Source organism: Tiliqua scincoides, chromosome 15, assembly GCF_035046505.1.
Source record: "Tiliqua scincoides isolate rTilSci1 chromosome 15, rTilSci1.hap2, whole genome shotgun sequence".
Taxonomy (NCBI): Eukaryota; Metazoa; Chordata; class Lepidosauria; order Squamata; family Scincidae; genus Tiliqua; species Tiliqua scincoides.
In genome coordinates this window covers 5,495,666-5,510,931 of record NC_089835.1, presented here as the reverse complement: position 1 = coordinate 5,510,931, position 15,266 = coordinate 5,495,666, and the positions used below count along the sequence as shown (strand labels likewise).

General features: G+C 59.4%; 1 protein-coding gene and 1 pseudogene across 1 annotated transcript in view; one reads left to right on the top strand and one right to left on the bottom strand.

Moving 5' to 3' along the window:
• LMNA (lamin A/C) overlaps positions 1-15,266 on the bottom strand; it is a 35,773-nt gene that overhangs the window by 13,362 nt on the left and 7,145 nt on the right. The window contains exon 2 of the mRNA XM_066610426.1: positions 1,122-1,278. Within this exon, the coding sequence (XP_066466523.1) occupies positions 1,122-1,278 (157 nt within the window). The remainder of the gene's footprint in view (positions 1-1,121; positions 1,279-15,266) is intronic.
• LOC136635387 (5S ribosomal RNA) lies at positions 4,897-5,013 on the top strand (annotated as a pseudogene).

The following is a 15,266-nucleotide window of genomic DNA, read 5'->3' as shown; positions in this document are numbered from 1 at the left end:
GCCGTCCCCATCACGCGGTTCCCCCGAAAATCCCCTGCCTGATCTCTACGCCCTCCCTCCACACGTGCAAGAACAAAGGGTGCAGCTCAGCCCTCCTGGGAACTAACTGCAGGTCGCCCTAAGCGCGCTCGCTCTCGTCTGTGCGCAGGGAGCGTTTCTGCCACCTGGGGGCGCAGTGCGGCACAGCGGCCTCCACCGCGCAGGATCCTACCCCAGGCTTTTGGGCACAAGAGTTATCCTGGAATTTAAGAGCTGCCTACTTTCCTGAAGTTGTGGCTTCTGCTGCCCCCTACTGGCCCCGGGTGGCTTCTTCAGAGGACGGATTTCCTAACAACCCAAGGAATTCAGCCTGCAGGAGACTGGTGGGTGGCGGGCGGGCAGGAACATCACAGGATGCCAGTGCCGGGGTGGACAGGGACAGCTGTTCTCCCTCTGCTTGGAGCGAGAGAGGCCTGCTCAGCCACCAGGCCCCAGTTATGGACTCAGAGACCATCTGGGGACTCTGCAAGATGCTTATGTCACAGAGAGACATTTCCCACATGCTAGAGCTCTGGGGGAATTAAGAGCGACCCCCTCCCTCAAGGCTTTTCGGCGAGGGCCCCAAACACGTCTGCTTCATCTGGGGTTTGGGTATTTGCAGCCAGACTGCAAGGCCAGGCAGGGAGCAGGAGGCACAAGTCATGGTCCGGAGACACCTGCCTGGAAGCTGTTGAAGACCAGAATGCTACACACTTTGGGTCCAAACCCTGCAGGGAACTTTCACCTCCCAAAAGATCCACCTAACAGGGCCTGATTTGTACGTTGTTGGAGACGCCCTCTAGGAGAGGCCTCGCCCCGTCTTCCCCCAAACATATGAGAATGGCTCTTCTCCAAGATGGCGGCTGCTGGGAGTCACCCACACGCCTCATTTCACGGTCCAAGTTGTATCCTGTTTCTGTGCAAGTTTAACTGCATCAGCCAATACCCAGTGAAGAAAGTATTTCCTGTGCCCAGACGACCCAAGGGCTCCCCATCTCAGACAGAGCCCCAGGAACCGGGCAGGGTCCGTCTCCCGTGGGGCGCCCTGGGCTCCCGGACGCTGTGAACGAAAGTGGCTGGTGGGACACGAGAAAGGAGCCCACCTTGAGCAGCTGGGCACGGAGATCTCGGACTTCATTTTCCAGGTTCCGCTTCTCACTCAGGGCAGTGGTGAGGGCAGCCTCCTTGGAGTTCAGCAAGGCCTCAACATCCTTCAGGCGGGCCTGGGCGCTCAGCAGGTCGCCCTCCTTCTTGGCATTCCTGGAACACAAGAAGAACAGAGATGCCCCCATCAGTCTGGACCCCATCAGTCTGGATCACCTCTGAGGCCGCATCTTCCATTGCACCAAAAGCAGAGGAAATAAAGGGGATCGGAACGATGCGATTGACCAGGCACACAAGAGCCTTTCCGGTCAAGGGCTGGCGGCCATCGCCACGACTGGGAGTAGAACGCGCCACACTCCACTTCTGGGGCCACGAACTGGAGCAGCATTTGCTGCCTGTCAGTTGACTGAGTAACCCCAAGTTCTGTTATTATACAGGTTAGGGCTAGGATCTTAAGAAGCCTCTTGTTTCGAGGGAGAGAGGGGGGTGTGCAAACGCACAGGCAGAATCTGCCACGTTCTCTCGCACATCTGGGTCTCCAGCATGTGTTTTTTGTGGCTCTCTCTCACCCACACACAGAGCAGAGTAAATGGGGATGGAACACACAGGCTGCCCTGGGGCAGACTGAGGGGACACAGACATGCACTGCAAACCTTGGGCAGCAGGTCCCCACAGTGGTTCAAGAACACTTTTGAAATTCAGACTAGAGGATGCAGTGGAGCCTTGCACAGCGACACTGCCAAAGCTGGAGCTTCTCTGTCTCCTGGAAGCAGCCCCACAGGTAGGGGGCTGAAGCAAGGAGGCCCAGCATGAAACTTCAAGGTAGTTTTGGGCTAGTGAATGTCTGTGGTTCTTCATCCCCCCTCCCCCCACGCACAGACTTGTGGGTGTCAGCAGAGCTGTGGAAAGCACAAGGGCTGAGCTACACACAAGGCACTTGACGCACAGGCTACAAAACCAGAGCCAGAGGAGCGAGTGGTCAGGGAGGGCAGGGCAGCAAGAGAGACCAACGAGAAGACTGGACCAAGCTGGAGAGGGCCATTCACAGGCCTTTCAAAGAGGACCTGAAGTGGGGACGGCTCCCCTGACAGGTAGGAGAAGCACGCACAGACCCCCCCAGCCCGCTGCAAAGGGCGGGTCTTACAACAGCGGGGACAGGTGGACAGACACAGATACAAAACAGCCGGATGGCTGATCCGCACAGGACACACCAGAAGTGTTCTCTGGAAAGGATCGCGTTGAACCAGCAGAGAAAATCCAGCCTCCAAGACCTTTTTGTTTGGAAGGATGAAGGGAGGGAGGGAGGGAGGGAGCTATAAATACAGCCGAGGCCGGGAAAGAAAGAAGCCAACGTCCACAGTTGCTCAGTTCCAAGTTTCCATTACCAGCACAAAAGGAAAACCAGGAACGCAACCAAGACAGACGCGGCAGCCAGGAAGCAGACCAGCTGCTGCTGCTGGCAGGGGGGGGGAAGGAAAGAAGGAAAAGATCCGCAGAAGAAACAGCAGGGAACGGATGAAGCTCCTGACCGGGGGTCTGCCTTGCGCAGAGCGGCCGGTTCGATGGGCAGCGGCACTCCAGGGTCCCTCCCAGCCCCTCTAGCCATTTAAACTGGAGAGGCATGGTATGAACGTGGGAACTTTCCTCAGGTGAGACAGACGTTGCTGACCCTCAACAACACAGCCACAAAAAGGCACCTGAAGCAAACCAGTCGCACACAGCCCTGAGGGCGGCAGAAATCCCAAACAGCGCCTTGCCACAGGGAGCAGTCCGAGCAGTGAGGCTCTGGTCAAGGAGCCAGGAGGCGAGATGCCAGGCCGAGCTGGACCGCTGGCCCCAAAAGACCAGGCTCCTCCCAACAGCGGCAGGAAAAGAGGCAAAGCACAACCATGTCACCAAAGCACACAAAACGCAGTGCCGCAAGGACAACCGAGGGGGGCACGTGGAAGCCCACTCCGTGCACTTGGCCAAGCCCCACTCTCTGCCCACCCGAATCGAGCTCGGCGGAAACTCGCTCTCTGTACGTTTGCGGCCAAAGCTGGCTGCGCACAGCAGCAAATGGCTGGAAACCGGGGCGTCCCACACTCACCGCCTGCTTACAACCAATTTTACTTTTGGTTAAAAGGCACGTGAAGGAGTGAGGCAGGCATAAGAGTGGGTGGAAGCGCACAGAGCACTAAAGAAGGCAGGCACTGTGAAGGGAAGGGAGGGGCAAGACGGACCACTGGAGGTTAATTTGCTGCCTGGTGTGCCTGTCAAATGCCTTGGATCTGCACAGTGTGTGTGTGTGTGTTTTAATATCTCATTCTGTTGACAGACTATGAACTATGATATGTAATTGGTTAACTCAGTGCTGGGCCTTTTCAGTTGTCTTGGAAGGTCTTTGCCCTTAAGCTCCGAAGGAAAGTTAAGGACACTATTAATGAAGGTGAACGTAAAACAAGCGACTCTGCAGCCCAGCAAGCCGTTTTCCACCACCGACCTGCAGCTTCCTTCTCTCCTCACCTGCCCCAAACCGCGGCCCAGGTGAGTGTCCCAGGCAAGACGGCAGGAGCAGCAACAGAGGGGAATGTTCGCTGCCTGCCTTGTTCAGGGTTTGGCTTTAAAAGGCAGAGAGTTCAGAGGACAGCACTGTCAGAAGGGCAGATCTCGTCCAACAGGATTCCACTCAGGGCCTGGGAATCTGCTTTACCAGAGCAGGGCTCCCGTGACTCATCTGTCTGGCCAGAAAACCCCAGGCAGCACTTGGCGAGGGCAGAGGGCGTTCCTAGTCCTCAAGGTTCAGTGGGCTTCTTTCCCACCTGCTCCCACAGTCCCAGAACACAAGCAAGGCTGCAGCCTTGGCGGGGCGAGTTCTCCAAAGCAAGAAAGCCTCAGCCACCAGTTCTGTTTCTGGCCCGACGGGGAGTTCTCTTTTTCGTGGCCACATCAGACTTGGGATTCCCCACGAAACTTGCGCAAAGGAAGCAGAACCTCCCCGGTGCAGACCGCAGCCACTCTTTGCCCAGCATGATGCAGCTGGCAGAGGGGAAGAAAAGAGACAGGTTTCTATTTTGGATTCTGCAGTTTCAGAGATTTGCCCCGTGCCCAGCGGAGGTTTAGCAGGGCTGGCACAAAATCAAGCACACCCCAGGTGGACTGCAGACACTCTGCCAGGCAAACCCCTGCTAGCCGCTGCCTGGAAGGCAAAACCGCTGAGCGGCTGCACTGAAACATTTGCACGTCCCTCAAGCCGCTCTCAGGTGCACGACTGCAGCAGAGACCATGAGGGTGCAGGCTGTGGGCCTCTCTCTCATGGGGCACCCTGCTATGGGTGCCTTGCTTGCTGCGACCCGGTCTTGCTCACTGTGGAGCCCCTCGGAGCCCAACACTGCCTCGTTCTAGAAGCAAATTAGACTCTTTTGGGGAAGCAGCTTTCTCAGGACTTATCCTGCTTTCTAGGAAAGTTGGACTAATTTAAATCCGATCTGCCTTGACGTGGTCCACACTGGCAGGCACTTCCTACTGTGTGGAAATTCAGAACACGTGGAAAGGCTTCATACGAGATGGGCTATGTCAGAATGCCAGATGCAAGGGAGGGCACCAGGACGAGGCCTCTTGTTGTCTGGTGTGCTCCCTGGGGCATCTGGTGGGCCACTGTGAGATACAGGAAGCTGGACTAGATGGGCCTGTGGCCTGATCCATTGGGGCTCTTCTGATGTTCTTATGTTCAGCCAACAAGGGAGGGCACCAGGATGAGGTCTCTTGTTGTCTTGTGTGCACCCTGGGGCATTTGGCAGCAACTGTTACCCTGCACATGCCCGATCTCGTCTGATCTCAGAAGCTAAGCAGGGTCAGGCCTGGTTAGTACTTGGATGGGAGACCGCCTGGGAATACTGGGTGCTGTAGGCTTATACCATAGTCTTTCGAGACTGAAGTTGCCAACCATTTGGTGGGCTGCTGTGAGGTACAGGAAGCTGGACTAGAAGGGCCTGTGGCCTGATCCAGTGGGGCTCTTCTGATGTTCTTATGTTCAGCCAACAAGGGAGGGCACCAGGATGAGGTCTCTTGTTATCTGGTGTGCTCCCTGGGGCATTTGGTGGGCCGCTGTGAGATACAGGAAGCTGGACTAGATGGGCCTCTGGCCTGATCCAGTGGGGCTGTTCTTATGTTCTTAACTACAATTCCCAGGAGGCCTTGCAGGTCTTATTGTTATCTTGTGTGCTCCCTGGGGCATTTGGTGGGCCGCTGTGAGATACAGGAAGCTGGACTAGGTGGGCCTGTGGCCTGATCCAGTGGGGCTGTTCTTATGTTCTTATGAGAGTTTGCATACAATCCTCGGTCTAGATGTCTTTAAGAGGGAAGAGGCTAATTCATGGAGGAGGAGAATGTCACTGACTGCTAACCACGAGGACTGGGGGGGACAGCTGGGGGCCACTGGGGGAAGCCAGATGCCGGGAGGTCCAGGGGGCCCCTCTGGCCTGGTCCAGCAAGGCTCTTAGGTTCTCAGCAGATATTGCAGTAAGTGGCCAAGCCACACATGGCTCTCCCAACACGGCAATATCACAGTCTGCCTTGCAACTGTCTGAGTTGAGACACACCGGCCTGGGCTCCTCTCCGGCTACTGGCACCCCCATTTCCATTCCTGGTTTCCAACATCACACCTGCAAAGAGACCGGCTCAGTCACGAAGGCGGCCAGAACGGGAAGGAGACCGGCCAGGTTCTAGCAGCGCTTCCGGGCACCGCCCAGGACTGGAGCAATGCCACCCGTGTAGGGGTGGGGCTGGCCTTCTCCCCAAACACTCCCCCCCCAGTCAAAAGCATCTGTGGTTCTCCGTCACCTGCAACTCTTCTCCCTCCCACCAGCCCTGGACAGAGGAGATGTTCAGTTTATCAAAGCAGGAAACCGGACAGCCAACATTGCACGGCAGGCGGAAGAGAAAGCGGCCGGTGGCAGAGGCTGGGCCGGGACGACGCTCGGTCCTGAGTCATCCCAGCCGCTCTGCCCAAGGCCGCGGAGGAGGCTGCAGTATTTGCTACTGTTTGGGCCAAGAGGGCCCTGGCAACGGGGCTCACGTGGAGCCACGCAGGGAGGGAGGCACTCGAGAGGAAACAGGCCTGGGGCCGGCTGGGTGACGCCATCGGGGGAGGGGAGGCAAAGCCTCCCCCTGCCAGGACTGTTCACACGGGGGGGGGGAGCCGTCCAGAAGACACGCAGGAGGCTTGCTGGGGGGTTTGTGAAAACCATTTTGAAAGGAGGGGGAAGGAAACATCTTCTGGACGGCCCCGTTGGAAGCCTCTCTGCGTGCAGTTTACTCCGTCCCCAGTTTCCAGGCTGAAAGACTGAGGGGAAGAATAGACCGTCCTCCTCGGAGTGACTCAGTGCCAGCAAACCCCACCACGGAGGCCTCGCCAGCACACCGCTGAGTGGGAAGCCGCTGCGCATTCCTTTCCGCTGAGGCCAGCGGCCCGCTCCGCTCGGTCTCTCCTGCTGCTTCTCTGCAGCGCACTGCTGCGACGGCAGCCCCCGAGGCCCCCTTGCAGGGCCGCCCTTGCCCCACAAGCAGGCCGTGCATCGCAGCGCAAGGCGACAAGGGCTGCCTGCACTGCCGTCTCAGAGTTCAAAAGGCTCCGACAACCCGCAGCAGAGATCAGCAGCAGGAAGCGGTGAGCCGCCCTCACCAGGTGGAGGCAAACTCTTCCCACCACCTCCACACACACACACACACACACACACCCCGGCCAGCGCGAGGCTTCTGCTTTCCAAGCTGGAGGCCCCCCAAAGCCCTGGCACAAGGCCGTTCCTTCCAGCAGGGAGATCAGCTTCGCCCACAGAGGCCAGGCAGGCTGCACTGCCCAGACCAGCCCCCGAGGGGGACAGGCAGTCGCTGGGCTGCACGGAGCGCTGCAACAAGAGCGCTGCTGGGACTCTGAACCCCCGCTGAGCCACAGCACTTGCAGGGCGCCCCCTGGGCCGGCGGGGCAGCCTCCCCCCAACCACCCTCGCAGCCGACACTGTCTCTTGCAACGACGTCAGAGAGTCCTGCGCCTTGGCGCCTCCCAGGCTCTGGCTTGGAGCGTGGAGGGAACAGGCTGGCAGGCAGGCGCAACGGCCCCTCCTTACGGGGCATTTCACTCAACGCGGATCCGAAGCCCGTGGCTGGAGGGCCTCAGAGGACCTCCCATCGCGACACAATATGCGCCACCTCCCCACAGATTTCACCATCTGTGGAATTTGGTACCCACAGAGGGTCCTGGAATGGACACCCAAAGTGAGCTGTGCGTGCTGGGACAGGGTCAGTGCCTGCGAGGCAGCAGTACAGAACGCTGCCCCGGGGAAGCCCATCCAGATGGGAGTCCAAATACTCCACAGGAGTCCCCAAATTGCCCGCCCTGCCTCGCCAAACGGGAAGAGCATCCGCCCAATTCCTCCAGTGGTCCCAGCTGATCAGAGTCAGAGGCCTTCCTGAGGCACCCCCCCCCCCAGCGTGAGGCCTTCAGGATGCCCAGGATCACCCTCTAGGGAGGGGAGAAAGAGCACACCCGCAGGCGGGCTGGTGTGTGGCTCTGGGGCCAGGTCTGGCACACACCCGCTTCCCCTCCCGCTCACCAGGGAACACTTTCGACGCCCTCACAGAGGTAGGGCGGAAACGACACAGCTGGGCCTCTCTGCCAGCCTTGTTGACAATTCACATGGCCCACAGCCCAAGCACACACGCCTGGGCTCTTGGCCCCGTTTCACACAGCCCCACCCGCACACGGCTGCCTCCGCCACCCCCAGAGCATCCTCCATGGCTGGGAAGGGATGCAGGATATCCTGGCCCAGCCTGCCTGCTTGCCAAGCATCGCCACCACACAGCCCTGGCACATCCTGCAACAGGCCTAGAGGCAGCAACCAGCTCACCCCCATCTCAGAAGAGGGCCCACAACTGCCCACAGCTGGAGCCCCAGTTCGTCAGACCTGAGAGCCAGATGGGGGGCAGGGATTGGGGCAGGCCTCTGGGGGAGTCATTCCTGCCCCCCAAAGGGATCACGAAGGGGGGCTCAGCACAGGCTGAGAAAGAGCTGTTCACCAGGGCCAAGTTAGTCACATCCAGCCAACCAGGCAGGAATGATGTGCATGCAATCGGCTCACTCGCTCTCGCTTCACCCCAGAACCAGGAGGCATCCAATAAGACTGAGAACAGACTAACGGAAATATTTTTTTCACCCAGCATGCCAATAGTCTGTGGAACTCCTTGCCACAGGACGTGGTGATGGCTTCTGGCCTAGATGCCTTAAAAGGGGTTTGGGCAGACTGACGGAGGTGAAGTCCATCACAGGTGACAAGCCAGGATGACGGGCACGTGCAACTTCCTGCCTCTAGAAGCGGGCTGTCTCTGACTGCCGGGTCCAAAGGGGTGGCACCAGGATGCAGGTCTCTTGTGGTCTTGGGCGCTCCCTGAGACAGCGTCAGGTGGGCCGCTGTGAGATGCAGGAAGCTGGACTGCACGGGCCCTGTGCCAGCAGGGCTCTCCGGATGTGCTTATGAAGCCAGGCGTGGGCTGGACGGTCCCTCTCGAGGCCGGGTCTGCAGGCAGCCCTCTTTCCAACTGTCCCCTTTCCTCCAGCGGGGCTCAGGAGAAGGGGCAGGGCTGCTCCTCCTCCCCCATCCCGGGCAGGCCTTCCAGCCCACACTTTCAGCAGCCAAAACAGACTCCAAAACAGAGGGGGAGAGAGATTGTTCTGCCCGCATTTGAATAGATCAGCTGCTGCAGGCCCCAGAAGAACAAAGGAGGCCCTATTACTATTATTTGGGTTGCAGATAAAAATACCCAGGAGAGTTATTTGCAGGGAGGCAGGGTGGGGGAGGGGTGGGGGGCACATCAGTCTTCCTCTGCATGACACAGGGGAAGCTGGGAGACTTCTGCAGGGAGGGGCAGGAGACGAGAGATGGCAGATGAAAGCCAGGGCTGGCAGCCGCTACACAAGAACATGGAGGCTCTTGGCCGGGTGCCTGCCTGACTTTAGAGCCCAAAGGAACTAAAACCAGACCACACCAAAGCAATCAACAAGATGCACACTCAGAACTTCACCCAGCCGGGCACAGGGAGGGGGGGCACCAACAGGTATGTTTTCTGTGCCAGACCAGGATTTGGTGGAGGCTGAACACCGGGAGCCCTGCAGACGGAGCAGTTGCAGACAAAAGAGAGCCGCAGAGGCGTTTGCTGCTGGCCCTTGATCTTCCTGACGCAGGAGCCACTCCCCGGCATGGCATGCGCTGGTGTGGGATCCTGTTTCCAGCCTGGCAACTGCCTTGGCTCATCCCACGCTGAAGGAGAGATCTGGCGACAGCAGGGGGAAGGGCCTTCTGCTCCTGCAGATCACCTCCAAGCAAGCCCCACTCCACAAACCTGGACGGGGGACACCCCGGGGGGCTTCTGCAGGCCACCCACTAGGCCAGGAGCGAGCAGCTGTCAACGAGTGAGCTGGGCGAGCATCGCATGTGCTGCTCCTCTCTCTCAGCCAGAGATCAAGGGTAGAAGAGGGTGTCGCGCACTCGAGGTTCAAGAACTAAGTGACACTCCAGGGCGCTGTGCCTCTGTTTCCGCACACGGGTGCCAGACCGGCGGGCTTCCCCAGGAAACGCAGAAAGGCATTTGTGATGCCTCCGTCCAGATCCCAAGAGCCCCATTTCAAAGGAACAGAACAGGACGTTCCACGGCACGGGCCACGTGGAACCACACGTGGGCGAGGGCTTGAAGGCGCTCGAGGCTGCTTTGGAAAGGAGGCCCCAAAGTCGAGCCCTGCCTAAGAGCCTCAGAAGAGCCCCGCTGGATCAGGCCAAAGGCCCATCCAGTCCAGCTCCCTGCATCTCACAGGGGCCCACCAGATGCTGCCTCGGGAGCGCCCACAAGAGACCTGCATGCTGCTGTCACCCCTGGCACCTAAAGCAAGGAGCCCTCCGCTGGAGGGACTCTGACCCGGGGCTTTGACCAAGACGACTTTGACCGAGACGTTCCAGAGCTGGTCCTTTCCTCAAGGACTTGGGGAGAGGGAACTAGTGCCAGTCTCAGAGTGGGGGGCCAGATTCAGAATCGGGGGGCACAACAGCGATGACAACACGTTGCTCTCTACGGGTGGAGAAGTTTGAAAACTACGTAATTTACCTTTCTCAGAAGTAAGCCCACTGAGCAACGAGTTCTCCTTCCCCAGGTGAGTGGCCAGCACAGCTCCAGCCCCCCCAAGTCACAAGGGCTCCCCAACCTGCTTCGCCTTCCGAGAGGCAGGCCCACCACATTCAACGGGACACGCTCCGGATCAGTGCGCCTCTGCCTGCAAGCCTGCATAACCCGAGCCTGGGCAGCCGCAGTTGCTGCAGGCAACTGGCCCAAATGTCCTCCGGCAAGCCACCCGCCCGCCCGCCCGCCTGCCAGCCAGTTGTCTGCCGCTCACACAATGCGCCCACTGAAGGCACAGAAGGAACAGCAACTGTGCAAGGAAGCAGGCGGCCAAAAAGCTGCAGGGGGCTCTCGGTGGGCCCCAAGGCTCACCTCCCCCCCCCGGGGTCTCTGCGCGCCGTACAGGATCCAGAGAGGCCGGGTCAAGGGGGGGCGGCACTTGGCAGTCCACTTCAGGTGCCAGCGGTCTTGGGCCTGGCCCCCCCCAGCTCCCTGACTTCCAGATTCCAAGCTCTGCCTCCACACCCCGGTAATCTGGTCCCTTTGTGGCTCCGCTGCAGCACTAGACGTGGTCCCGCCCGAGGGAAAGGGCATTCATTGCCACGGCTGCTGCCAAGCCGGGCTGTTTGCACAAAGGCAGGAACGCTGGCGCGCTGCTGACTCGGCAGGCACACAACACAACACCTCCGCTGCCAAACTCTGAACTTCTTCTTCTAGGGGGGGGGACATCCAGGCAGACCCAGAGCTGAGGACCTGGCCAGAGCCCCGGACTGGCTGTTTCAGACCAAGGCAAGGCACAAAAGCCGTCTCTGTGGGGTGGCAGGGCGCTTGCTCCATGCTGGGGGGGGGTTCAGGAGGACTGCGGGAATTCCTGTAAAACTGCCACTAACGGCAGAAAAATGGGGGGGGGACAGCACAAGAGTTGCAACGAGGAAACAACCCACCTCTCTTGTTTTGTTGCCTTCCCAAAAAGTGCAGGCAGAGGGGGAAGAGGATCCCGCCTCGTTCTTCCCCAGGTCACCCCATTCCCACTGCGCGTTCTGAATCCCCAGAGCCACGCCTTAGTTAAGGGGCAACAAGGGAATCTGCAGGGACAGAGCAGTCCACCTCCAGGTGCCAACGCACTCCAGGACGGGCCCTCCACCTCCTGCTTCTGGGCGTGACAGAGGCAGCTGTCCCTTGCAAGTGGGGTGCTGGACACAGGGGGCTCCGACATTCGTTAGAAGTGACATTCCACCAGGCTGTCCCCAACATCTGTTGAGCAATGGAGGCCGAGTAGCCCCCCTCCCCGCCCCCCTCGTCCAACAGGCCCATTCCTGTTCACTTCTCTCTCCCCCAGCTGCCCAAAGCCCCCACAGCAGAAGAGCCCCACCAGCCAAGGAACAGCTGACGCCATGACAAGCAGCAGTGAGTGTGCAGGTAGTGGGAGTCTGGCCAAGTGGCACATGCGCCCTCACAAGTCACAGGCTGCCCCCCCATGTCAGGCAAAGAGGCGGGGAGGAACCAAGGCATGAGACCCATCCAGTCGACACAGGTGGCCGCATCAGGCTGCAGTCACAAAGCCCAGCACAGAGTGCAGACACGACCCAGGACAAGGGGGGCCTCCCTTCTCGAGGAGAACCAGCAAGGCCAAAGCGGATCCGGTGGCGGGGAGCTGCTCGTAGACACACCCCGCCTCTTCCAAACACAGAGTGCCCAAAGGTTTTGCGCCAGGTCATTCTGGGTAGTGGGTGACGGACAGACAGAGTGTGACAGTAGCCTCCAGGCACACAGAAGTCCCAACACTTGTGTAGCTCCTGCAGGCATCCACAAGATACCCACTGAACGCTTGCAAGCATCACACAGCAGCAACAAACGCTCGAAGCCTTGCAAACGGGGGCCTCTTTGGGCAGGGGGGCCCCAAAAACACCACGGCAAATCGCAACCTCTCACTGGCACTGTGGTTTATTCCAGGACACAGACAAAGATGAAGAAAGGGAGCCCACAAGAAGCAGGTTCAGACTGCCCAGAGTGTTTCAGGAAAAAGGAGGCTCTCCCGGCTCCGAGGGGCTGGAGAGAAGCTTCTCCCAGCGGGAAAGGCATACACAGTCAGCACAAAAACACACACAGGCACTTCAGCTCCGGGTTCGCAAACGACTGAGAGTTGAAACAAGCCCCCCAGGAGCGCCAAAGGGAGGGCTGCTGGTCCCAGTATGCTTCCTTCCCCCAACCCCCCAAAAACCCCTTGAAGGCCAGCCTGGAGTGACAGAGTCCAGATAAGAGACTTGTCAGTCCCGGCCAAGGTCTCCGATGTTTGGGTTACCCTTTCACAAGAGGCCGGGTCAAATTCGGCTGAGCAGAACAAGGAAGATTCCTGATAACATTATTCTAGTTCAAGCAAAAAAAAACAAAAAACAACCCCAGGACGCTGCCAGGAACGACAAAGGGGCACCCGAAGCCCTGGCCCCCTTCGTCCCCCTTCCCCAACCAGGATGTGCAGCCTGGCAGGCCCTCCTCGGCAGGGAACTGGCTGTTCCCGGATCCCTGGCTCTGGATCTCGGGGAAGGAGAGCGGCATCAGGATCCAATTAGAGCCAGGAGGCCCCACCGCAGGAAGGCCCAGCAGCCTTTTGGGGGCCTGGGACGGGCACAGACCAGGAGGGCACCGGGTGCTGTATGTGCTCCAAGCGCCCCCACATTCCTCCCCTGACATCTCCCTGTTTTCAGCTGCTGCTCATTCCAACTCGCAAGTGTGCCTGGGACAGAGTTGGGAAACAACTTGAAATGCGCCCGGCTAGCGGGTTCACGCACAGAAGAGGAGTGGCACTCAGGGACTTGGCACACACACACACACATGCCCAGTGGAAGCCGGACTAGATGGGCTTATGGCCTGATCCAGTGGGGCTGTTCTTACGTTCTTATGTGTGTGTGCAACACTCACTACACCAACAAGTGGGGCTTCTGGTCTTGCTTCTCTTTAAAAAAAGGATCGGTTATGGCCAGTTTCTGAAAGTGCAGCGATCCAGAAGCCAACAGAGGAGAGGTGAGTGCAGAGCACGTGGAAGACTGTGTGCATACAGCAGTGTGGTTCAGTGGGTAGGGCAGGGTTGGGGCAGCGAATGCTGGTGTGGGAACAAGGAGCGCTCCCAGTTTATTTATGGAAGGCCACCAGGGGAGCCCCCACTGCAGAGACAAGCGTGGTGACAGGGGCAAAAAGAAGGAGGCCCAGAATGGAAGGGGGTTTTCCCAGCTTCCTCCTCCTCACCCAAAGCCAGCCTGGAGCAGAACCAAACCGGCACACGCATGGGCTGGGATTGCAGGAGGGAGCCGGACAGGGGAAGGCCCAGGTCCAGAGCGCTGAGCCTCACAGTGGTCGCTTCAGGTCCTTGGACTCAAGATGTGGAGGCCCTGGAAACCTCTGAGGCGGCTCAGGAGCCCTGGTTCGAATCCCGCTCCACTCGGCTGCCAGCCAGGGGGCACTGCCCCGGCAAGAAGTTACGGCCTTTGCTTCGCTGTTCCATCCCAGAAAGGGAGTTCGATGGTTGCCAGTCTTGCCACAATCAAAGGGAAAACCAGGATAAAATACTCTGTTTCTGGCGTGAAAATGAAGGGGCGGGACTGGAACACAAAGACCCACAACGGAAGATGGAGCAAGAGAAGGAGCTGGGGTTTCCCCACAATGCACAGGGGCAACCTTGGGCAGGTCTGTTCAGGCTCCTGGGGAGGCAGAGTAGTGTTGGACAAACGCCATGTTCTAGCAACACCCAGCGCCCCCCAAAAAAATGTACCAGAGGGAACACAACAGGAGGGGCAAGAGGATCCCCCCCTTGCTTTCAAGCCCCACGCAGGTGGGGGCAGCAGCAGGGGTCGCCAAGAGGCAGCCCGCAGTCCCAAGCCTCGAAATCAACACATCCTGCTGGAGCGAAGGGCGTTGCCTGCCTGTCTCCGTGAGTCAGAGGCGGGCCTCCCTGGCACCAGCGCGCCCCCCCATGCCACAGCCATCTCCCCGCCCTCTGAATCCAAACAGCAGCCTGGTTTCCAGACAGACGGCCAATCTGGAGCCACCAACACAGCAGTCCCGGCGGCCATTGGCCCCTTGGAAGGACGCAAGGCGCAGGGGCTCACGGGAAGGCTCACCCGCCCGGCACACGTGCCGCACCAGACCTGCCACGCCAACACAGGGCCCCGCCGCCACCTCCTCTCCGCCAGGCTCTGGGAACTGGTGTGGGAACATCACCGCTTCAACCCGACAGAGACACAGGCCCTGGGGAGCCGAATCCCCACCTCCAGTTCTCATCCTGCACAGGGGTGGGAGAGACTGGGCCAAAAGCCGGCCTTGCCAAGAAGCCGGTGCCCAGGTTGCCCCCAAGTCCATCTCCCTCAAGCCAACCCAACCCGGAGGCCTGCTCTGGAGTCAACCAAAAGCCACACTGTGCTTTCGCCAACGGGCGGCAAGTTGCATGTTTCTGGGGGTGGAAAGGCTTCTGCCTCACGCGGGCCGCAGAGCAGGAGAGCCCAGCAGGTCTAGGAATCGCTGCACTTGCACACGCGCACGGGGCCAAGGCTTCCCTCTCCGTTGACGCTCATGCAGGCAACTGCATTTTGTGTTCCTGGGGCGGCCCACCTGAAAGGCCGGCTGAGGCGCTCAGGCAGAGGCGGACCAGCCCCACCTCTGTCCACTCGCTGCTCGTCCTTGAGGAACGGAGCGGGCGAAAGAAAGCAGGAAGGAGAAGCCGCTTGGTGGAAGCTGCCTGGGTGCCCCGCCGTGGCCCACTGCCAAGAGCCACAACAGCCTTGCAAATAAGTCCACCCCCAAAACGTCTCACCCTCCTGCCTGCGTGTTGGTTGGGCGTCAACCACCTGTTGGGAACAGCAAGTAAGTAATGAAACCTTTGCCCCCAACTTCCTGAGAGGGCCCTACCTGCCCCCCAGAGATCGTCCTTACTCCCCACAAATGAGGTAAACGGAACCTCCACGTGCAGAGGCTACAGACCTGAAGCCCAGTGCTGGGGGCAGACAGCGCCT